A 26957-nucleotide genomic window follows, 5' to 3' on the forward strand; every position below is an offset into this window, starting at 1 on the left:
AGTGGATCACTTCTCTCTGTCGGGTTTTGTGAAACCCTGCACATTTAGGGCAAGTATATTAACCGTGTCCAGTCATGAAAAAGGGCTTAGTGAGAGCCAATGCAAAATTTCGTACCCTGTCGGCTAACGACGGTTCGGAAAACGTCCGCTACGGCGCACAGGTAACCCAGGAGGTCTAAAGTCCCTTAAAGGGACACTAAAGTGAAACAATAAATCAGTTTAGACTAATGAAGCATTGTTTGAGAACTCTGCAGTCAGTCATTGAAAAAAAATAGTTTGGTTATTAGATGATAAAATGAAGGTCCAAGTATCAGTATTTGAATTTCGCGCCGAAACCCTAGCGCCGGTACGTCAGCATGACGTCAGGGATTCCAAAGTATGTTTTCGCATTTATGCCGCGTTGGCTGAATAAAGGTTCCCGAAACTTGCCGTGTTTAATATTTGGTTCCCTTAGAACACATTGTAGTCAATCTGTACCGCTATATAGAATTAGTAGGCCTTAGAAGATGCCATCAAAATCCAAGACGTCACAGCTCCCAGGTGCGGGAACTTCAGTAGGCGTCGCCACCCGTATTTCGTTCTTGCGCTTTTTCTGGCTTACCAAACGCCTTATCGTTGCAAGAGTGGTGTTTTCGGTGTTGTAGAACGGTAATTTACTGGTGCAGAAGTAATCATAGCATAGAATAGAATAGCACACTCTCCTCCTCCGCCTTCACTCCTCTTCGTTTTTCTCTTTCATGCTGTCTCCTCGCCTGTGGCGCCGCCTACACCACTCGAGCGTAGCAGACGACCTTTCGCAGAGTGAACGCACACATGGCAAGGCGGTGGGCTTTAAGCGTTCGCGTTGGCTTTCTAGCTCCGAGTAACTTCGTGCACAGCATATCTTTTCTACACGGATGGTTATGCAAATTCAGTGACGGTAGTTTTTTTTTCTGTTTTGATAGCTATTTTTTGTTTACAAGTATCTGAACGAGCGGTAACGCTGTGCCATGACGACTCCGAATATATCGCGGGCACTGCAATTAGGTACGCAACATTTGTCAAGCGATTGTCACAAGATTTTCTTGCGAATGGTTGTAAATGACACATGTACGATCGAATGCCAACATCCTAACTTCCAGTAAAGCCTCAGTAGCCTAAGTAATCCGCACCGTCTTTACCATGTGAATTCGTGGCGCGTATCAGCTATGACGTAAGAAGAACGACAGAGCGCACGGGCGAACGCTGCTCTGAAGGTTCGAAAAAGTATTGCAAGCTACAGTGCCGCCAGTGTGCATGCTTGATAATCTTCTAAGCCGGCGCCAAAGGCTCAGAGGTGGGCGCAGGCGCTATTATGCTCATCGCGCCCCAAAGCCGGCAGAAACACGCGGCCGATCATCGAGTCGGAATTCTGCGTATATAAAAGATGATATCAGCTTTTTTTGTATTCGTTCGCGAAGCGAGAATGCGGGAACAGCGCTTCATGTCATGACACGCATGTCATGACACTCGTGCCATGACCTACTATTTGTGTTCGTCATCCATTCTTAGCATACTATGCCAGTTTTGGTAGATACCAAGTTAACGAAACGACCATGAGAGCCCCAAGACGTAGGCGGCTGTTCCCAGACAAACATGACACGCATGTCATGACATTCGTTTCATGACCCATCATTTATGTTCGTCATACACTTTAGTCATACTATGCCAATTTCGGTACGCACGAAATTAACGAAACGATCATGAGAACACCAAGACGTAGGGGGCTAGATAGATCGATACTGTAAAAGTCGCGAATGTTCGCTAAGAAATGCTTCGCGTTTAATACGGCAATCTCGGTTTCAAGAGCATAGTATACGCTTCATAAATAATGATTGCGATGAGTGCTACGCCGTATGTGGCAATTCCCCAGTGGTGAGCTTCTGCGCTACTTTCCCTTTTCTGTCACCACTACTTCCTTAAATAACCAGTTGCAACACCAATGCCCGGAAGGTTGAGCATTAAACTGAAATTGCTTTCCTCTATTAGTTTAAAATAAGGTTCATTGCCTCTTGTGATATAAAGTTTAAGAGTTGCTTGTCATAATTATACGCTTGTTGTTCGGATTAGTGTTTTGTAAATGTTTTATAAGAACACTGTGCTAACGTTGCTGCTGAAAAGAAAGAGCCCTGCATGAGAGTCGCAAATAAATCAGCTCTGTCAGCAATGATAGCTCGTTGGTTCAGTGTCTTTGCCCATGCTGCAATGTTAGTGTCAAAGCCCGCAGCTGTTTCTCATTATAATGCATTTCGAATAGTTATTGCAACAGCAGTCATAGAGACGCTGGAGGCGCTATCGGCGACACATGTGCGTCCTGCTGAGGTCTCGAGATACGTGCGGTGCGTTTGGCGGCACTAGCGGCGAAGCCAACTACAGCCAGAGGGAGGGAGAGAAACGAAAAGGCAAAAGTAGCGAGGTTAACCAACGACTTGCCCGGTTGCCTACCATACACATGGAGAGGGGTAAAGTGGAATATAAGATAAGAAAAATGGAGCCAATGGTCACGCTCCGCACAACAAGCTCTGCTTGAAGCCTTGCCAGCGTTCTGGATTCTATTGCTGGCATGAACGTTATGACACGCATTAGGTTCCTGCTGAACAACTGTGTGTATACCGCACTGCGGCCCATACGCTGATGACAGCGCGAAGGAAAGTAAAAGCCAACTAAAACTTCGTTGGACAGCCGGTGCGGTAACCCAGTGGCAATGGCGTTGCGCTGCCAAACTCGGGAACGATGCCGTCCCTGGCGGCCTCATTAAGATGGATGCGGAATGCAGAAATGCTCATGTAACGAGCACTCCATGGTTACGTTTTAGTGAAAACAGGTGGTCAAAACCCTGAGCTCCCCACTACGGCATCCCCTACAATCATATCGTGCTTGTTGGCGTGCGAAAACCCCGCAGCTTAATTTGAGTAATCTTATTGGACGATGGGCGAATGCCGGCGCTCTTCCGTCGGTCTTACCTTGTGCACAACCGAGCTGCGACTCCTGTAAAGTCGCTGCCGGCGTTTATCATAGCGGCAGCGCTGTGACAAGCCTGGCATCTGTCGGGGCACTGTTCCCGCTGCACCGCAGCAGTTGGTATCGAGTCCTGCGCCGCGCCAAGTCGTCTGCGCGCGCTCTTAGAACACCACGTGAGGCGCTCAAACGCAACGCTAAACTTGCTTTGGCATCAATATTTCGCCTTCAGAGTGGATAGTGCCACTTTTTCTGTCTCCTAAATGTATCTTGAATAAAGCATTATTGTTTTCTACCGGTGCTTTGAGATAGCGCCTGCTTCGTGTCTAACCTTTCTCGCCTTCTGTTCCTTGTACTGCCAGCCAGCTGTCACTGCGTTGGATTCTCGAACTTGGCGCTTGACATCCGACGCTACGATGTGGTAGATGTCCGAGGGTGATGGGCCATCGGCGACAGGAGACGAGGCGGTCGGGCAAGGATGAGACACTTTTCAAAAGATTGCTCGCTTTCCCGTAATCGAGAGTAGATGTAAGCATGAAATGGCAGCCGGCTAACAAAATTGGTTGGATATGATACTAGCCACAATCTTAAACTGGGTGAAGCGCGTGCTCTCAATGGCACACACCACCACACCACACCACGCCACGCCAAACTGTGCAGTGGTTCATATGGATGCTGCGCAGCTAGAAGAAGAAAACCGGCTGAAAGTGGTCGGACAGGCGGCAAAAGACACCAAGGAGACAGAATGCACCGCCCAGCTAGAAGAAAGAAATCGCCTGAAGGAGGCGACAGGCAGAATGCCACCATCTCTCGAGGTGACGCAAAACCCGTGCCGTGGAGCTCACGGACTGCTAAAGCTCAAACAAGCACAGCCAACACTTTCTCAGCGCCAAAAGATGACAGTGAAGTGTATGGTGCCCTGTATGTGTCTTTTGAAAGTCGCCCCCCCCCCCTATTGAAATTAACAAATAAAACTTCAGCGCACGTACTAGCCTCGAGGTTACGGCAGCCCCGAGGTTATGACCTCTGGTGAGCGGTTATGGTTATGAGATCATCTGACCTCTGGTGAGCAGGGATGTTCGCTCCGAATCAGGTGACAGATGCGAATTTCTTGCCTCTGATGGATGAGGGGCTACCGACGAGTCACTCGATCAAGCCATTCTTTTCCCTTGTGGGTAGGTAGGACGCCTATCCTGTCGACGAGGTTTTTTTTTTTCTCTATGGTTACGAATTATTTCTTCTTTCTTCCGGATGACCGGAAGTATTTTGAAAGCGCCCAGAGAGTTGAGGAAAAATACATGAGCAGTGCATCACGTGATCACTGCACTCCGCTTAGTGTGAATGCGCAGAGGAAATGAGGGTCCCAATTTCTGCTCATCACAACCATATGAAGTCAACAAAATATGAAGCCGCGGAAAGCACAGGCAAATGTGTTTCTAGATTTAATTGAAACTCAAAAATGATAAATTAAAGCGAAATAGAACTCGACGATAAAGCAACCTGCCACCGGTGGTATACGTGCCTACAAGTTCTGCATTGTGCGGGCGTTGCACTAGCAATTCTGCTTTCCTTGACTTCATTTTCTGTGGGCTTCATACGATCGTAGCATCACTTAGAAGTTATCTCCAGTCAGCGGCCAGAAGTCCTTGTTTCCGTGTAATCAAAAGCACAAAGGAAACCTCCCCGATGGTGCAGTGATTGACGTAACATAAAAACACACACCACATTTTGCTTTCATCGGAATGGGGAGTCGTAACACTGCCTAAACATCACAATTCTGAGTGGTCGGCAGTTTGCCGTGAAATCTCTTCCAACTTGCTCATTTCTGCCGACCTCATTTGCGCATACACTGATCCTGCACTTCTAGATATCTGATAATTCCCTGTCACTCCACATGACCTGCTATTAGCTTCATTGGTAGAGCACTTGTTACACAAATGCAGTGGTAGAACTGACAGCTGGAGGAGGTGTCACCGTTTCATACCCTGGTTGAACTGGTACTTCTAGAGTTTTATTTCCATGCACGTATGGTATGCGATTCGTAATAATTAACCCAGACATTTTATTCTTTGTTACGCAGGCAAAATTCCACTGTTGCGGCATTGTAAGGTCTTTGTTGTTGTATTGCTGTTATTAGACAAACAATCAAGTTTATTAATGCGAAAGCATTAGATGCCCCATTGCGCGAAGACCTGGCGTCGCGGCCAAGCGGTGTAACCAAAAATGACGGACGACGCAAAGAGTACAAACACGTTAAAAAGCTCCGAATCACGTCAAATTTCTGAGGGATGTTGCTGTAAACACATAAATTAATGACTTTGAAAAGGAAATTTGGAACGCTTCGGTCTAGGTGAGAATAGAGGCCGGGCTTCCGGGGTGCGAAATGAGCACGCAACCCTGAGGCCACGGTGGCTCCACGGTTCTGGCTGACAAAACGTGTGCTTAGTGCGGGCATCATTTCACACGTCACGTCGCAGCGATCTGGCTGACTAAAGATGTGGCCTAGTGCATGCGTCATTGAGCACGTGAGAGCGCAGCCAATAGGGAGGTGGTGGCGCCACGTCATGAGTGATAAAATGAGCGCACTGCCTCCCAATCGAAAACATCAATCAAACACATTTCACTGGCGGGACTATAATGCACGTAAGCAGTCTTAAGTGTCCCTGCCGAATTCTTGGTGCGCTTTTGTATTTTATTACTAATAATTAGTTGTTCCCCTGCATAGAGTAAACAGTGTGCAGTACATTCTAAATGAGTAAGTATTACCAGTTCGCTCGAATCACGATGAAAATTTAAAGTTCCGGCTTTGTATCGCGCGCGGCAGCAAGTCTGGTGACTCAAACACGGCGAATCTCTGCGCAGCAGTTGGCCCCGCTGATCGAGCTGGAGAGCCCTCCGCCCGGTCCTCCAACCCCGCTGTCTTCGTCGTCGGTGCCCAACCCCGGCGGACCCTGTCGGCGAAGCGCCTCCTCACCCAGCGTGGCCACGCGCGCCCTGGTGCTCTCCGACCTGGACTCGTTTCCGCAGCCGGTGCCGCTTCCTGACGAGGCCCGGAGCCCGTCTCCCACGCTCATACTTTTCTCGGAGGTACGTTTGCCAACCTCGGCCAAGCTAATGAGAGCAAATTTAAGGAGAAGGTTTCTTTCTCTCTTCCTGGAGCTTTTTCCTTAGCCGTCGTTCCCTCGCCGGATATATTAGTGAATATATAACAATCTGGCGGAAATCATATCAGAATGACTGTCCAAGTTAACACGATTAGCATACAGTACTGAAGCAATGTGTGGAAACACGCCATATTCGCACAGCCGAAACGCGTCATGTATGGTGCCTGTACTGCAGCCCGGCTCCTTTCGCGCTTCCCTCTGGACTCGGTGCGCCATCTAGCGTTGCCATTGCGCGTGGCCCGTGTCCCACGTTCGCGTCGAAAAAGTTTCATTGAATGGTAATACATACACAGTGGCATGTTACCAGTGACCCAAGCTGACTTCAAAGCGCCCAAGAGGTTCATGGAAGAGCGGCTCAGTATAAGGTACCCATAGACACAAGTTTACGTTGAAGACCCTAGATAGGGGAAACAAACATATGAACTCAAGCACATACTGCAAGCAGGATGAAGTTGCAGAAGAATGCGAATCGAAATTATAGACAACTTTGGTCCCTCTGCCCGCAGCCAACTTGCTACTGGCTTCTGTCTGGCCTAATAGGCAACTAGGGTCACCGGGTGTGTGCATGTGGGTATGCGCCCATTCTTGGCCCATCTCTCAGAGTTTCTTCGCCACTGTAGCACCAAGGAAAATAAGTCTTAAATGTATTTCAATATGTGGACATGTGCAGATCCAGGGGGGGGGGGGGCTGTACTGACCTCTCTCACTTAAATTTTTTGCCCACAGCACCAGCTTACGGCACGTGACAGTCATGAAGTCCTTCTTACCAGTTGTTACTGTTATTTCGCTCTGGAGATACAAGAAAGATTTAATGGTTATTGAAGAGAGCCAACCAGCACCTACGAAACCCATCATCATCATCATCATTATACACCATCTCAAAGTCAGAGCGCCCCATGCAGAAAACCTGGATCAGCACCTGTATACATGGCGTACTTATTTCTGCATGCATCTCTCATCACCGTTCTTCCCTCGACAACCACCATATATAGCCTTTGCCCTTGTAACAGGTACAGGCCGCGCGTCATCCGCTACTGCTGCTACCTCACTAACTCAAACAACCTTCGCTTCATTTAGATTGCCACAACACGTTCCAAGTCCATGCTTTGTAGCACATCGAACCGATCGCCTTGTTTGCGTGTGCCCTTGTTTTAACCAATTATTGTTTTGTTTAATGATAATCACTCTTCTCTGAGTCTATCTTCTTTTTGGCGGGAAAGCCAGTTCCACCTTTTTGTGGCCTGGGGCGCTATAACATAAAACTATTCCAAACTTTTCTATTCCAATTCTGCTATCAGCCCTCCATGATTAGTCAAAAACTTTTTTCGACCATCCCCACTTCACCTGTCTGTCACCCGACGTCACGAAAACCGCGATACCTCCCCATCTGATATGATGTGTACACGCTTATTATGCATGATTTGACAGAAAAAAGAAAAACAGTTATTTCTGATTCGACCCGTTTTCGCCATTAGCCCTCGGCTATTGGCAAAAAGTTTTCGGGCTGCACCCGCTTCACCTGCCTGTCACGCGACGTCACAAAACCACAAGAACTCAACGCGTCATAGTGACGTGTGCGCGATAAAGATGCATTAATATGCCGAACAAAACTCAATTTTCTTCGGAATAGCTGCAGGCTGCCCCGTTCCGAAAGGAATAGAAGATGGCTGCCGCCGATCGCTTAGACGCTGACTATTCGCACCTGCCGGAGAGCATGGGTGTATTTGCGTATAATAAAACTACTTGCGTGGCCGTGTAACGTTTTCGAGCACTTTCGGCACGTTTACCCCCTCATTCTGCCAACTCTTCTTTACTGAGGGTCCGTTTGAGCGTCATTCTTGAGTTTCCGTTGCATGCCGCCGCGATTTTCGACCAGCCACCGCAAGCTAAGTATGGGAAAGCCGACCAATCGTAGACGCCGGCACCACCCTGTTCATCCGGTTATCGACTTTCAGTGCAGTGGTTCGGCCCCATCGAATCCCTCTCCACTTGAGCGTTCTCCTCGCCTATTGTGAGCCAATTAGATACGACAAGCCGCTCAGTGTAGGCAATGTTATTCGTTTTTCAAGCAAACAAAAGTGACCTCCTATGAACGAGGAGAGCGTTTAATTGGTCGGTTCAGACAACCCTACGGATGACCGCCCGGTGCTTGCGTTGGCGGTTACGCAAATTTGACGTCAGGAGATTGGGATAGAAACATATTGGAATAGTTTTACGTTATAGGGCCCCTGATCACGGTAATAGTGCAGTAGCAAGTTATATGCCACAGGGGCGAGTGGGCATATGTGCACTGGGTATGCGCACTGGGCCAGCTGGGTTTCAGTATGCTTTCAACCACATACATTGTCATGACAAACGTCTTGTTCTTTTTTATATCTAAACACTACAACATCTAATGAGCACACAACCAATCACTACACAATAGTCACATTATTCACACGACCATGTCGTGCTGCAACGTTTCACGCAACGCTTCGCATTGCATAGATGTCAACTACTCCTTAGTCGGCAATTTTTTTGCTCCCAGATAAGATTTCAGGAGAGCCGACTCTTTCTGTTATCAGACTGTTTATGTTTCATAGAGAACAAAGAACATGATAGATAAAACCAGCGTTCTCCTTGGCATCAGACCAGTGGTACAATCGCGCAATAGTTAAAACTGAAGTTCCAGGGCATATGCCTACGGAGACCTAATGCAAGCAGCCTAATACCTTCCTACGTCCCATAATATATACGACATTGTTTAGCGAATGCGTACTGAGTGACACAGCTCGCTGCGTGGTGTTGTATGTCCGCATATGTGGCAATGAAACTATGCGACATTGCCCACACAGATAGCTTAATATTGTTCATTATACCCTTCCTTTCAGTGCTTTTTTTCTCTCATGTCACCAGGCTAGTAATCGGCCATGGTCCAGCAATTGTCCCGAATGACAGCTGACTGACTTAGTCTTAGCGGAGGCGCTTTATTTGCTGTGCATAAAGGGACAGCCCATCAAAACACGGACTACGTTCTCGCACGCCGCACCACACTCGCACGGAGCACAGCTTGAATAATCAAGATCGAATATGGCAGCGCACTTATAAACAAAGACGTAACACAGAATGAACAACTACGAGCGCTGTGGTTGTTCATTCTGTGTTACGTCCTAGTTTGGAATTCTGCTGCCAGTTTTCATCGTGACTAAACAACCAGCCCACCACTACTTCTTAAGCAAGTTGAATAACCAAATTGAATGGGACAGTGGTTAGTGTACGCTCCATGAAAGGGAAGGCGGTTATGGCTTGGGGATGACGAGGTCAGGGGCTAGGTTCATTGCCGCGATGGTCTCCTGAGAATGGTGTTGGCGGAAATCAAAAGCGCAGGCGCACTTCAGTGAAGTTGCGTTGAGGAGCCCAGCTATACCAAGTGTAATTAGTTGAAAGCTCTCCATTGTTGTACAATGTCTTCAGGTCCCTATTTTACTTTGGCCAAGCCAGATTATGGAACTCCTTGTTGGTTGTAGCTTTCGAAAGATAACCAATAGAAAGAAACCATACAAGATATTGGGTGTTCGAGAAGAGGCTACTGATGGTGTAATAGGTGTGTAGTTTGCTACATTCGCAAGGCTAAAATAGTGCAAATTATAGCATGAAGAGCGAGGTCAAAAACGCGATTGCTCGCCGTCTATTGCGCTATTTTATTCGTGAATATACTGCGCCAGGTGGCGCGCACTACTTGCCCGACTGCATTCACTATGAAGCGACGCAGTTTTACGCAACCGAAATGTTCCACAAATTTGCACGCTGGTATTTTTTAAACGATTCATTCCTTGTTAGTGTGATTTTTTAGCAAAGCTTTAGGGGCGAATAATCTCCGAAATAAACTTACAGGGCATCATGCGACGCCTCAGCGACTGTAAAGAAGAGGCGATATGGTGCCTTAATAGTTGATGGATCTTCATTGACATCCATAAAAACTGCCTCGTCCTCCAACGGCCATTTGTGAACATTTCCGACTTTATCATCTACTGATGCTGCCTACCAAATCCTTATGAGTGGTGCTTCTTACAGCTACTCGTAACGACCTTATAGCCTACTTATTTTGTCTACTTGTCACGCATCACCTCGGTATATATCCACCGCATTGGTTACACATACGAGTGTCAGTAGTCCCCCAGATACAGTGCAGCACGATCGCCGTTGCACGCGCAAATCCCCTTGTCAAACAGCGCATGCCATTCTGGACTATCTCTGCGTAATAAAGGTCTTGCAAGGACACATACGGAACGCTGGTATCACAATCCTTCCACTGACGCTATTGATAACCAACGAAGGCCGGTAACTGTGCTGCGTGAAGCCATCGCGCTAGAAAGAGTAATCATACTGGCAAGTGAAATTTAGGCTCTTGTTTGCCTGCAGTGCGGGGACCTGGAGGACGGCCCGTACGAGGAGATAGACTCGGCGGGCAGCCTCTCGGACTCGGCCACGCTTCCTGGGTCGGACAGCGGTGGCGGCGGTAGTCCGGCCAGCGGCCGTCTCATCGACGACTCCCAGGAGGATGAGCCTCCTCTCCCCAAAGACAAGGACTCGAGCGCGCCAGCCTCGCCCGAGCGATACCTGCCACCGGCGGCCGGATCAGATGGTACGGAGGCAGGGCGTTTGCCTTTTGTTGATATAATTAGATTTCTGTACGAGACTGGCAGTGTTGGCAACTTTCACCACCTGCTTTTGCATTTCTTTTTTATTGTGATAGAGACTTGCCTTAAACAACAACGTGTTGTACGTAATAAATATGTGGCGTCAGGCCAGTGCTGCGTATAAGTTCTTGCAATGTTTTATGGCATCTGTTATGCACTTACCGAAAATAGCGAATCGTGGCAATGTGGCGGATGTAAGCTTGCAGTAGGAGAAGAGAGCGTTCCGCTTGCAAGCCTGTACTGTTACATACTAAGTGGTAGGCATCTGCTTCCCTCACTGGAATGGAGCAGTACGGTCACGTGGCACGAAGTGGAAAGTGTGGCCAGTTCCAGAAACTGGTGAAAGCCGGCGAAAAGGCCACCCCGACACGCAGCCTCCTAAGCACTCTTCGTAACAGTGTTACAGCACATGTAAATGTAGGAAATAAGAAAATACAGGCCAGAGTAGTGACTTTACATTAACAGAATGAAGCCCGAGTGGTGACTTTCAAATTATTCGTCTGTGTTAAGTCAGCACTCTGTCCTGTGTCGTTGAGTTCTATCCTACGCTTGTAGCTGCTGTGAAGCTGCTCAGAAAAATGAAGCCACAACTAGCACTTCAGCATCGTTATTGAAGCTCGTAAGCACAACTTCCTGGACCTTAGCAAGGTGAGGGGGGAGGAAGCAGAGAGACACGGTGAGGATGCGATCGCATGAGTGCTGCCGGAGGGAATTCCTCAACATTCGGCTGTCTAATGAATTTAAAGATATGACATAAATAAATCAGCAAGAAAGACCATACGCACACACACGCGCAATGGCGAGCTGTTATCGTCAGCACGCTCCAATGAATGAGCAGAGCAGTGAGCACAACTAGACATTTGGTAAGATGTGCACATTGAGTGTTCAGGTAAAGAAGTAAGTGAAAATCCATTAAATATGTTGCTTGTCCATTAGTTGAAATGTATGACAAATATAACTATTGAGTAAGAGTTTTGCCACAGATACAGTATCAACATGTTTGAAACGTTGATGCAAACTTACGGGCAACCATAAACCCTAGTTCACGTGTGAAATGGGCTTCAAAGTTCAAAGCTACGTTTAGTCTTGTCAATGATTGTTAGAAAACGTCATTTTCTTTCTTTTCCCGCACGAAGGTTTAATATGAATGAAATAAATTCCCATACAAAGTTTCAATTATTTTCACACCTAAATCTCAGCACCTGTACACCAGTGCACCACCACGGATTTCTATGCAATTTTCCATATTTGGGTCACTTGGTAAAAACATTTCATGAAAGTTGCAAGGCTGAGCGCCCCACTTCATTTGAAAGCAGCGTAGTTGTTTTTTTAGCAGTAAATAATTGCCATTTGATTAACGCACACGCTGTCGAAATTCTTGAAGCCACGGCGCGAGCAAGTGCGAGAACATCAAGGTGGCCTTTCCCCTTGCCCGTCGTCCTTTCCCTTTCATTTTGCTTTTTCTTGCTTACTGAGTTTTCTTTCACCGGTTGTTTTACTTTTTTAGGCCGTATGTGAGCGTTAAACGTCCGTCGTTCTCGCAGGTGGTCTCAAACCGTGGCTGTCGAAAGAGGAGTCCGAGTCAGCTTACCAGGCCATGAAGCGCTTCGTCAGCGGACCCATGAGCCTCGACCCCAAGCTTATCGTCCTCAAGGACAGAATCGGTGAGCGGCGCCAAAAGAACCTTTTGCCACGCACTGGGTCGGGCGAAGGCTTTCGTCGATAGACCGGCGCTCACTAAAGGGCCTCGACTCGCAGCTCTGCTCGACTCCAGCTAAAAAAGACATTGAGCATCAATAACACACACGATAGCTAGATAACAATCGAGCATACATTCATGCCAGCACAGTTGAGTAGGCACCCCACGAGGGCACCCGCTTGCCAAATGTTCACGCAGGAATGACTATACAGCGTCAATGAAGCACAATGACAACTTTGGACGAAGGGATATGCGGCCATAAACTTTCTAGGGTAAAGGTAGGTAGAGCGTGGAATGAAAAAAAAAAAACTTTGTGAACTGCCGCGCTGACATGGCGAGCAAGCGGTGCTACTAGAACTGATGCCACAACCCAGATCTATCACCAATGACGACGTTATACTATTTGTCGTTGTGCATGCGCTTCAGAGCCTTGCTGCTGAGCTGTAACAGAAGGAAATTCGGTTCCCTTCAACAATGATCACCGAGACCACGTCATTATCGTAAACCACCAACAACTTGAAAAGCGCGAGGGCTACAATATGGCTTAAAATTCGTACACCGCTGCCATGAGATGTGCATCGGAACTTTGGCGTGCAAACTCGCGATGGTACTGTCGGTATTGGCACTATTCGCTGAGGTAGCACCAATACCACTTGAAGCTACTACAGTACCACTGTCGTGGTATTGCATGGTGGTACTGTCGTAGCTCCCTTATGCTCACTATTTCTTACGTGTCACTTATTTTCAATTTCCACAAGCTCTATATATCTGGAATCTTGCGGAAGTAGGCTCAATCAAATTATTACGTTATATTGCTAGCTATTGAAGTACATTCCTGCAGTGCTCGAAAACATGGACGAAATAAAATATCAAAGGCGGACGGATAATTAATTACTAACTTGAATTACGACTAATGCGAGTTCGTTGAAACAGAAGTAGAAGCATGTTGATTTAGCAATACGAGTTTATTCAAGCAACAGAAGTAGTACCTAAAGTGTTAACAGCGGATCTAACACTAGTGCACATGTGTTTTGTCCACCCAGGCGTCGGCAACTTTGGCGAAGTGCACCGTGCCTTGTTCGGCAGTGGACCCGTGGAAGTCCAGATAGCGGTGAAGAGACTCAGGGACACAATAGTGGGCGATCACAAGGTAAGACTCACCCTGCCTTGATGGGGACAACATTTGTCGAGTGTCCGGTGGAATAATATGGACCAAATATGCAGTCTTCTCGCAAAGTTCGAGCGCGAAACAAAGCAGCAGTAGATGCAGTATCATTACTATAGTTATTAGAAAGAAAAAAACTGGCAGTTTCTCCAGGAGGGCAGTGCCTTGGCCACGATGCCAAAGTTTAGCGCTACGCTTGGACTTCTCGGATGGTGTGACCCAACCCGCAAGGCTACTGCTGCTGAACAGAAGGAACATCCTTGGAACATCGCTCTGGCAGCTTGCAGGCGTCTCATAATGCTGGTGTGATGAGCGCATGATGGAGCATCAGCTGTGGCGCCTTGGTACAGATGAAGTCGACGGGAAACCATCCCCATTGTTCAGCGCCCTTTGAAGTATTCATAACGTTACCTTATCCTTTACTGCTCAGACCAGAGCATACACACAACAGTTCAGAAAGAACATTAGTGTGCTTGTAATATGCGTGTGCACAATGCCCCGTGCCAGCAGCGGAAGGCAGAAACTTGCCCTTGCGACGCCACCGAAGTGACTGAGCGCTGCGTTGATGGCGTGTTTACTTCAGATTTGTGGCCAAACGCAATCCCCGTCTCTGGAAAGACTGGGTGCGGGGGCTGCGCATGCATCCTTGACAGCCGGGCAGCTTTGCAATGGCCGCGGTGGCACCGACTGTGTGCATGCACCTCGAGTGTCCGTGAAATAGCAATCGCAATGAAATCGCAAACTAATCTTGAAGGACAAAAATCGGAACAACTGAACAAATACTTCCGGCATACCTTCAAGTGTTTTCGTTACGGCGCTTGCAAATACTCATCGATGACCATATCTCTGCCCTCTGGTACGAAGCAGAATGCCTGTCTGCTTTATAAAACTGTTTGCCTACGCAGCTCACTTATTTCGGACATATTATAGTTCGATAATTGTTCGAAAGTAAACTCGACACATCTACGACCTTTCCTATCTGCAGCTCACAGCAAGTTTACGAATACCTTACTAGTCAACTTAACAAGATGAATGGTCCAAATGTGTCGCTGAAGACTCATCGCAGAAAAGCTATCATCTGGGGGAACCTACGGATCGTTATTTAACCTGTTGACACAGCGCTGAAAATGGGGAAGAAACACAACGAAGTTATTGATTTGCGTAGATTACACACTTATCACGAGAACAAGGATCATGTATGTATCCTGTCGAGAAAACGCTGTGCTCCTTAAATGCGCCTCTTAAGCACTGAAAACTATTAAAAGCTTCAATATTGTGACAATTTGACAGTTCTTCTAGCTAAAGAAATCATCCAGAAAATATTGCGTGTAATATGAATACGGCCAACTTTTTCCTTAAAGACAATTCCGTTGGATAGCGTTCTTCGGATTATATTCACGCCTACTGAACCTCGCAGAACCTAACCGACAGGGTTACTAAGCAGTGCTTCTCTCGTTGAAGATGCGATAAGGAAATTGCTCTTTTTTCTTGCAAGGAAACAAATACAACTGAAAAGATGTCAAGTTTTAAGAAAGAAAATGCAAATGTTGAACAAATACAGTACATGACACCGAGAAGCCTGGCGAACGCTTATTCACCAACACGTAACCGAGGTCAGTAAGACGTCTTGCTGGGCTAGTCGGTTCGTACTGAACAATTTCAGACTATAAGATTTCACACCCTAATGTGAGCCCTATGGCCATAAGACCATAGCGCTCACCTTGTCTCCTTCCCCTTTCTGTTTTGATTTTGCGTATGTGGCCATAAATCTTCTAGTCTGAAATTGTTAATCACCGAGGTCACATACAATCCGCCATGCTCTTCTGTAGTTCGTGATAACACAAGGTAAATAACTCTCTTCAATTCTGAATTCATTCTATGCCATGAGAACTAAGATTGCATTATGAAAAGGAAATATGTATGTGGATTGATGTATCTATTATATGTATGAATATCTCATTCCTCTCTATGTTATAAAATATGTCCAAAGGTGCCGAGCTGGCTTTTCGGCAATGTGCAATGGCCCGAAATAAGGTGGTTAGTAGATCCATAAAATGGTGCTTGTTAAATATGACAAGAAAACGTATTTATTGATTGATTCTTTATTGAGTAATTTACACATACGGCACGTACGTATAGCCCTATTATAGGGCTGTAGTAGGAGTGCTAACAGTAAATTAGTACAAAGAAAAAAAAATATGCTCAAATTTCGAATTCAATAAATTTAATACATTCAATTTATGACAATATACATGCACAAGCAATGACAATGCACTGACACGGTGCCCACTAATGAGCGTTTCAGCAATGTGCTAGTTACTGTTGAAGTTAAATTAACAAGTGCAAGGGTCAGGAACACCAAAGGAAACGGACGAAACGCTATGAACTAATATTTATTGGGCACACATGAATGTATGTAGGTGCGGGGAACGTGCGGAAGAGGCAATGAGCAGACAATCAAGGGATTCACCAGGCAGGAAACGAAGCGTAAAGTACCAAAGTTACAAACTGGGCACTGTCATCCACGGGAAAGGAACGTAATTTTCTTTGAAGTGACACCGACGACCCTCTTACGCATGTGTCACCATTTTGATCTATGCGGTCGGTCCCTAAAATGTCTCGTGGATATTGGTTCCGATGCGGCCTGAGCGTTTTGTACTTATTAAGGAAGGCCTGACAGTCACATCGGGAATAACGCACGGCTGGGTGAACACTTCTCTTCGTTAAAAAAAGATAGGCATATTCTCTTAGGTGCTCGTTGACACAACGGCGAGTTTGGCCAATGTAGCAACTACCGCATGCGATGTGAATATCTTGTACATCACTGTAGCAGCAGTCAAAATATTGTGCATGTGTTTGATCATACTTGCGCTCCCCATTGTCATCTCTATGCACTTTATCACATAGTGTAAAATTTGATATTTGCTGAAAAAGAGAACCTTGATACCGACCTACTCAGCTAGCTTTTTTATTCAGTGTGACACTCGATGATAATACGGAAGAACAGCGGTGCGCGACAGCAAAATATTTCTTTCGATTGCTTTTATCAATACCTGTCTGTGTAATGTCCGCTAAGAGAGATTCCGCAATTCAAGATAGCAGATGATCCGGAAAACATTTCACTCTCAGTCCGAGTATGTGTGAGTCGAAGCTTCTGTGCATAGTGCGCTCGCAAGACGACGACAATGCAGCCCCTGGGCACGATTCTGCAATCCCTCACTTGACAAAATTGGTATGTGGTGAGCTGTAGGGCAAGATACATTTCTTAAACGGGAAACATACTGGTAGTGCACACGGTCTTTAGATAAAATCAGTTCTAGGTGAAGGAGCCATAATTTGTTATTGGTTGTAAATTTTGTCGTTAGTTGTAGTTACTCACTCAAGAACGAAACGCGTGCATTATCTGTCTAGTGCAAAGCCGAGCGTTAGAACGGTTGGGTTCACAAAAAGCTGAGAGCTGCTGACACTCGCTGATATGCCAATTTTTGTTGTGCAGCTAACAGGCGTGAGACCCATCGGGCAAACGTTTCATGGAGTCCTAGGATCTTTGTGACAATGGATTGAACACTTACATAATATACGCTTATCTCATAATAAATGTTGGATGCATTCAAATGTCCGTCGTCTCCAGAAGATTACCAATAGCTTGAACAATCTGCTCCGTAACCTTCGCCCGTGGGCGACGACCATCTTTCTCATTTTCAACCTCCTCGCGGCTTTCCGTAAATTTCTCAAGCCAGGGAGACACATGCGACCTTGACAGCGACTGAACCTCGAACGGTGCCATTAAGTTTTGTAGAATGTTGATAGGTTTTACACCTTCACGAGCAAGAATTGTTAAAGTAATACGTAGCGCAATAGACTGCTGTACATAGTATGACAGACCACTCAAGGAATGTAACGAGACCAGCCGGCTGCTCACGTGACTTCTAGCTCATTTGCCTAATGGGCCCTCAAGCGGCAGCACGCGCCTAGCGGTAGACCTCGCTGTACGACAGAGGTCTTGTTTACACTTGATTCACGCTCGTACTATTGCCAAGATAAATTGAAAGACGCTGCAGATCTCTTTAAGCCAATAATTTTTGGATGAGTGTTTTTAAATGTACCCTTGGCAATTTCGTTTGTGCACAGTGATGTTGCATGAACTTTGGCTGTATTGGGTGCAGGAGGAAATCATGAACGAGGCGCAGACCATGGCCCAACTAGATCACCCGCACATCGTCCGTCTCATTGGTGAGAATATAACATCTGAAAAACGGAACACGACATATTGTATATGCAACTTGGATCACTACGCAGTTCTTTGTGGGATTCTTAATTATATTTATTCATTCGATTCATGGAGATATGAATTAATGGCCACGGAGAATTTAGTTATATTACAAGCGATATAAAAGAACACGAGGCACGTGCACAAAATAAGTTACGATACACAAAGACGATTCATTTTATTGTTCATCTAAGGTCACAGCTCATATCATCACAATAGAACATAGGCTACGTGTTGAGTGGTCATCAGAAACGGAACAAAACAATGTTAACAAATGATCAGGATATTGTCCTACAAAAAAATTTTGGGCGCGAGAAAAAATAAAAATGAAAGTTAACCAATAGGAAACAAGTTAAAAAAGGTTATCTACTGGTTTCTGCAAGGCAGACCAGGAATGCGGAGCAATCATCACAGTTTTTAAACCAAAGAACAGAGACATTCCGACTAGTGGATTTTTTGGTTCCATTATTTTTGGTATCGGTTCCCCATTTTTCAGATTGTACATTCCTATGGCAGCAGGCCACATTTTTAGGCGGCAGATTTTAAGGCTACGCAACCTTCGGTATTGGCCGACATTTTTAGACTGCATTCGCTCCTGGATAGGCCTACGAAGCAGGCTAGAAACAAATATACCCTACATAAAAAAGTGGGGCAACTGCCCAAGGAAGACACTGCACTTCAAAAAAGAAACGAAAGGTTCCCATGCGACGCATGTTACCGTACACCGAAACAATAACTTTCTTCCCAAAATTGCTCTTCTTTTTCAAAAGGTTTTAACAAGAATGTATCACTAGTAAGTCTGTGCTTCACTCGCGCATTGCTGTTCATTTCTGCTTCTGCCCTTGTGTTCTTACGCTAGCACAAGAATGGTGGGTGCATGGTAGACTTTTCCCACAGGTACGAACGGTGATAAAAGTAATTTTTGAATCAGCCTTATTCATGTGCACTTTGTTTATCTTGTTCTTGTGACATTCTGCTGTTTTATGGCAGCTACGGTGCGACAGACACGGACAGAAGGAATAGAAGGGGACTCAATACGGCGCTGACTTACGAAACAGCCAGCGTCGTATTGTATCCCCTTCTGTTCCTTTTGTCCGCATCCGTCACTTTGTAGCTGCTATGAAGCTTCACCAACTGGCCCAATTTCCCATTTTATTGATTCTGCTGTTTTTTACCTAGTTAATATTAACCGAGTAGCTCTTAAGCGGCCCCCTTTTTATGTTAATCAAGTGAATAAATTTAGAGTAGCTCAGTTTCCTGAAGTAACCGTTGAAACTAGTGTATTTTTCACTGCAGCAACATGTCATTGAAGTTCCAGCCAACCAGCTTTGATAGCCATTACGTCATTAGCCATTGATAGCCTTTGATAGCCATTACCATAATACGAAGACGTATATGTCTGTATATTCCTTTATGTGCAGGGGTATCCCAGAGCCAATCGCTGATGCTGGTCATGGAGCTGGCTCCACTAGGGCCCCTAAACCGTTTTCTCAGGCTTAACAGGTAATCCATTTTTTCGTCCCTCTTTCTCTCTCTCTCTCTCTCTCTCTCTCTCCATCGTCCTGGAATGTTTCCCAGAACTGGTTGACAACAAATAAGATAATATTCAAGGTGTGCCTGCGGCTACGTGGGCAACTGGCTATGTGGCAAAAAAAATAAACAAACAGCTTGGATCACGAGGAATGTGCAACTGGGTATGTGCAACTGGGTATGTGCAATTGGGTATGTGCCCACTCGTGTACCCCCAGAATTCGTGCCTGCCAATGTGACACAATACTATAGAAAGCTAAATGCATTTACATATCTCCACTACTGCTCTGTGCCTGACATAAGCTAACCTAACCTCTATCAACAGCATTCCCTCGACCAGCCCCATGCTTTGCCTTCGTACTCCTAGCGTAGAAAACTAACAGTGACAAGCGACGAGGCTGTTCGCATTAAGGCCAGAATACATGGAGCGAACTTTCACGCCGTATGTTCGTCGGGCTGCGCTACATGGAGCGAAGACACGGCCGCCGCCGCCGGTGAGTCGCTGCGTTGTTATCGGTGTGGCTAGGCAGTTTAATTCGCGCTAAGCCACTACTTCAAATATAGACGAGGCAAATGCGCTGTAGTGAAACACATGAAACAAAAAAAAAAGAACTTTAACGACAACTATTATCGCTTTTGAATTGCGGAACACTCTAAAACGCGTAAAATTTTGTTTAGAAATGATTTCTAATGTTGTTTATGTGTTTGAGACATTCATGTGCCGATGTAGTTTAAAGAAAGCGCGATGCTATGCGTTGTAGCAACACTGGGCGGGTAAACAACTTTCGCCTGTCTAACTCCGCGGCTCTGTTCTGTGGCTCAACGCGCGCGCGGCCGAAGCAAGCAGACCCGAAAGTAGCGCACGTGAGCTTGTCTAACCATGGCTGTTATTAACTTATTAACCGCTTTGGATGCCATGAATACGAAAAGCGGGAGACCGGCGTGAACGATAGAGCGGGATCGGGATACACGGACAAGCTTGGAAGCGTAGCCGGAAGTCGGGGCGGATAGTGAGACCTGATTGGCTCGCTTTGGGGCGCCGCTCGTTTGCCGCTTCCGGTATCGTCGCCGCCCGACGAACTTTTCTGCGCCAGCTGGATCGGCGGCGAACGACGTTTTCTTCGCCGCCGCGCGTCGCGCGTACGCCGCCGGGCGTCGAACGCCGACTATTCGTCGCATATTCGCTCCATGTATTCTGGCCTTTATTCGTTACCTCTGCTGCGTCGCTAAAGCTTGTTTCACGTACAAGCGATTTTTGGCACAAAAGCGGCGCGACGGACTTCGCGTGATCATCGTGCTTGCCCAAAACTTGTTTTTCGAATGAGGTGCGCCCCTGCGACTGAGATCGAGATATCTGGAAAATTGCCCTAGAGGCGGTTAAGTTCACGGTATTTCGCACGTGCACGCGAGCGTCGACCAGTGGTACGGCGTCAGCGAGCAGTGATATGGAAAGCACGTGACAGGGGTGATGCCGAAGAGGGAGAGAGGCGTGCAAGCAGGTTCGAAGTGGCGACGCGTTTCGAGCAGACGACAACTAGTGACGAACGAACTGATAGAAGCTTTCATTCAAGTGGTGCGAAATAATGTGGTGCGGTGTACTGGTTTCCTTCTTTTTACCTTTTTTCCAGGTGGTGGCGCCCACATGTATCTGAAGATACAGGGTATACGAAACGGCAGTCCCTGTTTCGTATTCGTGGCACACGCAGCTGTTTTTCCTTTCTTTCGCTCTCTCTTTCACAGTAGGCATGTGTGCTCGTATGTTAGGCTTGTGCTTTTTTGCTCAAAAATCACCTCACAACGATAAAAAGTAACCAAGGCCAGGAGGTCATCCGCTTTCTGTTTTAATACCTTAGGGATAAAAAAGGGACGAATTATGGTTAAAGAACCACTACGCCTGGTGTCTAGGTGGTTTGCATTTGTGTGGCCTAGACAGTGCATGGAAGGCCATGCGGCATCGAGCACGAGAGCAGCTGAAAGACCCGTTTCACGCTAAATGTCAATAACACTATCCTCCCTGGCTGCAGCACGAGACGCTTGTTGTTATAGGAAGCTTTAGAAGAGGAAGTGAAACTTCAGTCAAGATGGATATAACAGTGCATTTTACACAAAACCGTGAAGAAATAACGTAGATTCTGGATAAGAATGAAATTGACACCTCATATGCGCTGAAACGTGTAAAACTGAATCTCCAGCAACGCTTCTGGGCCATGAAGAAACCCACTGCTTGCGGGCGCTCTCCGCAAGCTATAGTCATCAGTAGTGGCTGTTCTGGCGTGAAGCCTCCGCGCTGTCGCTTGCACGCGAACCAGACTTAACTCGAACGAGCGTTGCACCGTTTACACCCTGCGGCTTCTGTTTCCTGCGCTTTGCTTGCAACCTCAGACAGGTGAAGAATCCCATCCGTAAGTACAGTGTTCAGCGACTGCAACGCAATACTCGGACCGCATGGTGCCCCTCGTTGAGCCGCCGTTGAGCGTTAGGTAATCGTTGAGGGAGCCAATTGCAGTTACAATCTATCGCAAAGGCACTCGCTTTTATTTCACATAAAATATATAAGATCGATGTCGCGAGCGCCCACCAGTGGCGCTAAGAAGTGCCGCAGCCGTGCTTTTCGAGTATGCGCTCCGTTTCATTCGTTGAGCAGTGTACATGACACCTTGTTCTGTTCAACAACGTCATGCAGTTATCTATAGTGTGGAGCATATGAATTCGCACATGGTAGTACCAAGCGGGTGGGTACAGATACTGGCGCCTTGGTGAGCTCAGTCCGTGATAACTCCACAAGAACGATGATGGGTGTGCGACAGTAGCTTGGCCAGTGCAGAAGGGACAAGTCACACCGAATGCTGGTCGGCGACTGAGAGCTCGCCGACAGGTTGCAGCTGCTTTAAATGAAGGGCCCACGCAAGTTTTTTTTAACATATCCTCATCGTGGCGGGAGAGACTGCACGAGCGGTTTGTCCACAGCGTTTGCAATGCACGCGTGTAGCGCCGAAACATTTTCTTTTTTCCATAGCTATGTTAGCTAGATGTATTGTGGGAAAAGCGGAAATGGATATATATCTAAGTAATTACGGCCGGATGCGTCTTGGGAAGGAAAGCGAAAGTACTTCCTAAGTGCTCGCTCCTTAGCGTAGGAAGTGAAACTGGTTTCATCGGCCACCAACGAGCTCAGGCGTCCAATCGGAACAATGTCTCCGGGTTCGTGTGATGGATTGTTTGCCTTCGCTGTTCGAGCGCGAGCGGTGGCTACCAGGCGCTGCGTGGCGCCGAGGCACTGCTGAGCAGCGTCATCGGAGTGCCTACCAGACATTTACGTGTGAGTTCAAGTTACGAGTCCAGAAGAACCTATAGTGTGTGTTCATAAGCTAGGGAGAACATAGTCGCCGGCCTTCTTTCTTCCTTGCGCAAGTTCACCCTAAAATATATGGGAGAAAACGATCCCACATGTTGGGGGAAGATTAGCTTATAAGAGCTTATACGCACGCCAGCAGAGTTCACTCCTTTTCATTAACGAGCTTCCTTCTTATTCTGTCGGTGTCATAGCACCCACTTCGATGAACACAGCCTCTGCTCTGCCTCCGCAGATCCCAGCTCCGGCAGGACGGTGCCGGCCGTGTGCTTGCGCTGGCATCGCAAGTCTGCGGCGCCATGGCGTATTTGGAAGCAAGGCAGCTCGTCCACCGGGACCTGGCTGCGCGGAACGTCCTCCTGGTCAACGACCGCTTCGTTAAGGTCTCAGACTTTGGCATGACGCGAGCGCTAGGCTCCGGCAAGGACTACTACAAGGTACGTACACACACCGTCAGCACGTCAACACCGCCGCAACAAATGTTGCGGTGGTTGCCGCTTATCTCGCGCACAGAATGACTAACCATTTGGGAATGAATAACGACTTCGCCTCGACTCCCGATTTTTCTATGCCGTGCGCTTGCCTGTCGCCCAAAGCATTGGCATGAAGCCTGTAGAAAGGGACCGCAACAACACGTGGCTCGAGAGGATTCATGACCGCCGCACTACCTAGGTTTTCCTTTTCGACTCTCCTCTTTGTGTACGTCGATTTTGAAGCGAATAGCTTTCTTTGCCTCTTGGCCATTTTCTTGGTTGGCGACGGGCGGTGGTCGGCCATCAGCAGTTGGTGATAGATGGTTGCTGGTCGCACTTGCGATACCGAAACGCCGAGGGAAAAGCCGCGTCATCTCGAGCAGACGAATTGCGGGGAGTGGCAGGAGCAAGAGGGAGGATAAGAGGGACTCCTGAGCGTGAGCTTTGTCTAGTGCTCGGCAAGGACAACGCACGTTTGTTCACCCGATCTGGGGTTCTTTCTTTCTTTCCTCCTTTCCTTCTTTCTTTCTTTCTTTTTCCTTTCTTTCTTTCTTCCTTTCTTTCTCTCGTTCGATCGTTCATTCGTTCGTTCGTACGTTCGTACGTTCAGGCTACTCGCTAAACTGACAATTATTGTCAATGGTTCGAGCGCAATTTTTTTTTCTCCGTTTTCTTTCCTTATTTCTTTCCTACCTTACATCTCCTGCAGCGTAGCGCAGCAAACCATAATTCACGTTGTAGTGACTGTCAGTGCCGAAATTATCAGTGTCAAAACCAGTCAATGCCAAAAGTGTGAGTCACTTTTGGCATAGATGTGTAAATATTCCTGTCTCTTGCTTAACCTTTCCAAGCTCATTTATTTTGCTTTATTTCATGAGTTCCTTGAAAACAAAAGCCTTGCTCGTGGGTACAAGGATTTGTGGCCTTCTGCTCCTTTCGAGTGGATTGCTAACTTTACTCTTCTCTATATAACACTTCCTCAACCTTGCGAATTTCTACAGAGCTCGTTTTAGGCCACCCTATATTTGATGAAGCAAGGTTGGGACCTTGGCGCTCAAGTTGTTAGTGGCTGTCGGTGCTCAGTGATCGCTATGTCCGCGGAAAAAAAGGAGGCTGAAGGGATGGTAGCGTCAATGCAATCGAACCCTGGACAGCAGTTCGGCAAGAACTCCGTTCCACACTTCTGAATAGCTCAGGATCTAAGTATAAATTGGGCATTCACACACACAGGTCATCCCTAAATGCATCGTTTCATGGTTAGCTATTTTAATGGATTACACTCCTCAGTGACGTGTCTCCTCAACAGTCCTCAAAAGCCTCCTCTGGACTCTCTCAGAAGCGATTGGAAGAATTTGGGGTGTGCTGAGTGACACTGTATTAAAATATTCATGATAACGTTAAAAGAATGATTGTGCTTGTTGAACTCTTTAGCGCTTTATCACAAATTATCTTATGCTAGCATGCATCTGTTCTGTTAACGCAGTTTCCTCTCTCGTTCTTGTGTTGTTTTTAAGCGTATGCAGTTTCAATTTCTTTATATGCCCTTTTTGTAATATTCTCTCTTCAATCCTTCACTCGCTATCCTTTTGTCACGTACCGCCGAGAGCAAACTTTTGGAGACGAAGGCACCAGCAAAAAAGGAGGAAATAATTTTATTGAGTCGTGAGGAACCCCTCCCCACCCGCTCTTGGTTTAGTGGTCGACAGGGGTCGCGGGCCGCATCCACGTTGGGATGGGAAGCCCGTGAGCCTCCGCCCTTTCGTGAGCCCTCTGGACGGCCCGGAGCTGGGTCTAGTGGTCGTCGCTTCTCAGGGCGTCCACCCAGTCTTCTTCTTTGCTGAACACGGTGCCGCTTAACGCGGAGCTTGTGCGCTAGCGAGCAGTACGATTCGCCGCAATCCGTACATTGTGGCTCTACGTCCGGTGAATAAATGCTCAGTCTGCCTCTCCAGGGGAACGACCTTGCTTGAAGCATTCTGAATATAGGTGACTGTGGTCTAGTGAGTTTAGCGTGGGGTAACGGGAAGGTCCTCCTCGACAACTGATAGTGCGTTGTTATTTCGTTGAAGGTGAGCAGCGAGCCTCAGTGCTCCTCTCCCTCCCCGCCACTTCGCTCGCCATGATCGCCGCGGTGCCTGAGTCCTCGCGCGCGTCCGTGCGCCAGCTCGTTGGCGTTGGGAAAGTCGGGGTGTACGTCGGCCCCCATGTGGGCTGGCAAGCATATGAGGATATGATGACCCGCGGCTCCCTCGCTGCCGAGGACGGCCGCCGCTTCCCGCGATATCGAGCCCGAGGCGAATGCTCTGGCCGCCGATCGCGAATCTGTGTACACGTAAGGACGTTCGGGGTCCCTCATTGCCATTGCCAATGCCAGCAAAAAAAAAATTTTAAATTTCTTCTAACATAGCCACGCAATGTGAAATTGTCCGAATGCATGACGCTGGTCAAGCAGGCGCGTAGGCATTACCATTTGATTTCAGGATTTATACCTAGATTGCGAAAAAAAAAATATTGAGCGGCACCTCTGGTCCGCAGACTTTTGCTTTGGGCTATACATCATTTCATTTAGACGAGACAAGCTTTGTTCATACTCCTGATGGGGATGCCTCCCGTTCTTGTCATGCCCACAAGCCTAAATCGTCGCCTCCTGCATGCCCCTGAATAGCTTTTTTCTTCTTCTAAAATATTGCTGTTCAAGTGTCCCGCTCTGTCATGCCTTATACTTGTAGACCCTAAGAAGTGCGTACCCTGAAGATCAGTACGCTCACGCTTCCCCTTTGAGAACGTGTCCGTCTACGCTGTGCACTACAGTGCACTGGTGGCACGAATCCTCCAGGTTTAACTCATTCGCGGCACCGTCAATAATACTGGATCTCGTGCGTCTCGTGTGCAGGCGCAGGCGGCGGGCAAGTGGCCTCTCAGGTGGTACGCGCCAGAGTGCATCTACTTCTTCAAGTTCAGCACCAAGACGGACGTGTGGAGCTTTGGCGTTACCCTCTGGGAGGCCATGTCTTACGGCGAGAGGCCCTACCAAGTGAGTTGGAAAGCCGACGCTGAATACTCGCGAATATCATACTACACTCGTGGCCCAGATGAGACCATTGACTACGCTGCTCCTGCAGATGTTGTATTTCTTTTTAATCGCCAAACCCGAGCCATTTGTGCAACGTTGCGTTACATGTGGTGCCTTATCCAGCTAAATTTAAGGAATAATTCAGTTTTTTCTGGGCACTCAAACGAGAAGGTACATCACTTTATTCTCGAATGATCAAGACACGAAACGGGAAGACCGAGCACTAAGGGCAGGTTTAATGATAGATCGTCGACCATTGATAGATCGTCGACCATTGATAGATCGTCGACCATTGAGACGCACAAGTACGCAAGCGCAAACACGCACACACAAACCCACAAGCGAACACGCAGCCACACACAGAGTGCATTCACGCGCAAACATGCACACACGCACACGAACAGGCACGCACGTGCTGCACAAAAAACACGCAAGCACAAACACACGCACGCCCACATCCGCACACGCGCACGCACGCACTCGCAAACGCCCGCACACACATGTACACATACACGCACACGAGCACACATGCAGGCGCAGTTACGCACTCGCACGAACACGCGCGCACCAACCATC

General features: G+C 47.3%; 1 protein-coding gene across 1 annotated transcript in view; it reads left to right on the forward strand.

The window, feature by feature from the left end:
• LOC142559339 (tyrosine-protein kinase SYK-like) overlaps positions 1 to 26957 on the forward strand; it is an 86573-nt gene that overhangs the window by 41315 nt on the left and 18301 nt on the right. The window contains exons 9-16 of the mRNA XM_075670952.1: positions 5839 to 6063; positions 10542 to 10764; positions 12364 to 12483; positions 13562 to 13668; positions 17850 to 17916; positions 19375 to 19456; positions 23071 to 23272; positions 26202 to 26342. Coding sequence (XP_075527067.1) covers positions 5839 to 6063; positions 10542 to 10764; positions 12364 to 12483; positions 13562 to 13668; positions 17850 to 17916; positions 19375 to 19456; positions 23071 to 23272; positions 26202 to 26342 — 1167 coding nt within the window. The remainder of the gene's footprint in view (positions 1 to 5838; positions 6064 to 10541; positions 10765 to 12363; positions 12484 to 13561; positions 13669 to 17849; positions 17917 to 19374; positions 19457 to 23070; positions 23273 to 26201; positions 26343 to 26957) is intronic.

This window comes from Dermacentor variabilis, chromosome 10 (assembly GCF_050947875.1).
Source record: "Dermacentor variabilis isolate Ectoservices chromosome 10, ASM5094787v1, whole genome shotgun sequence".
NCBI lineage: Eukaryota > Metazoa > Arthropoda > Arachnida > Ixodida > Ixodidae > Dermacentor > Dermacentor variabilis.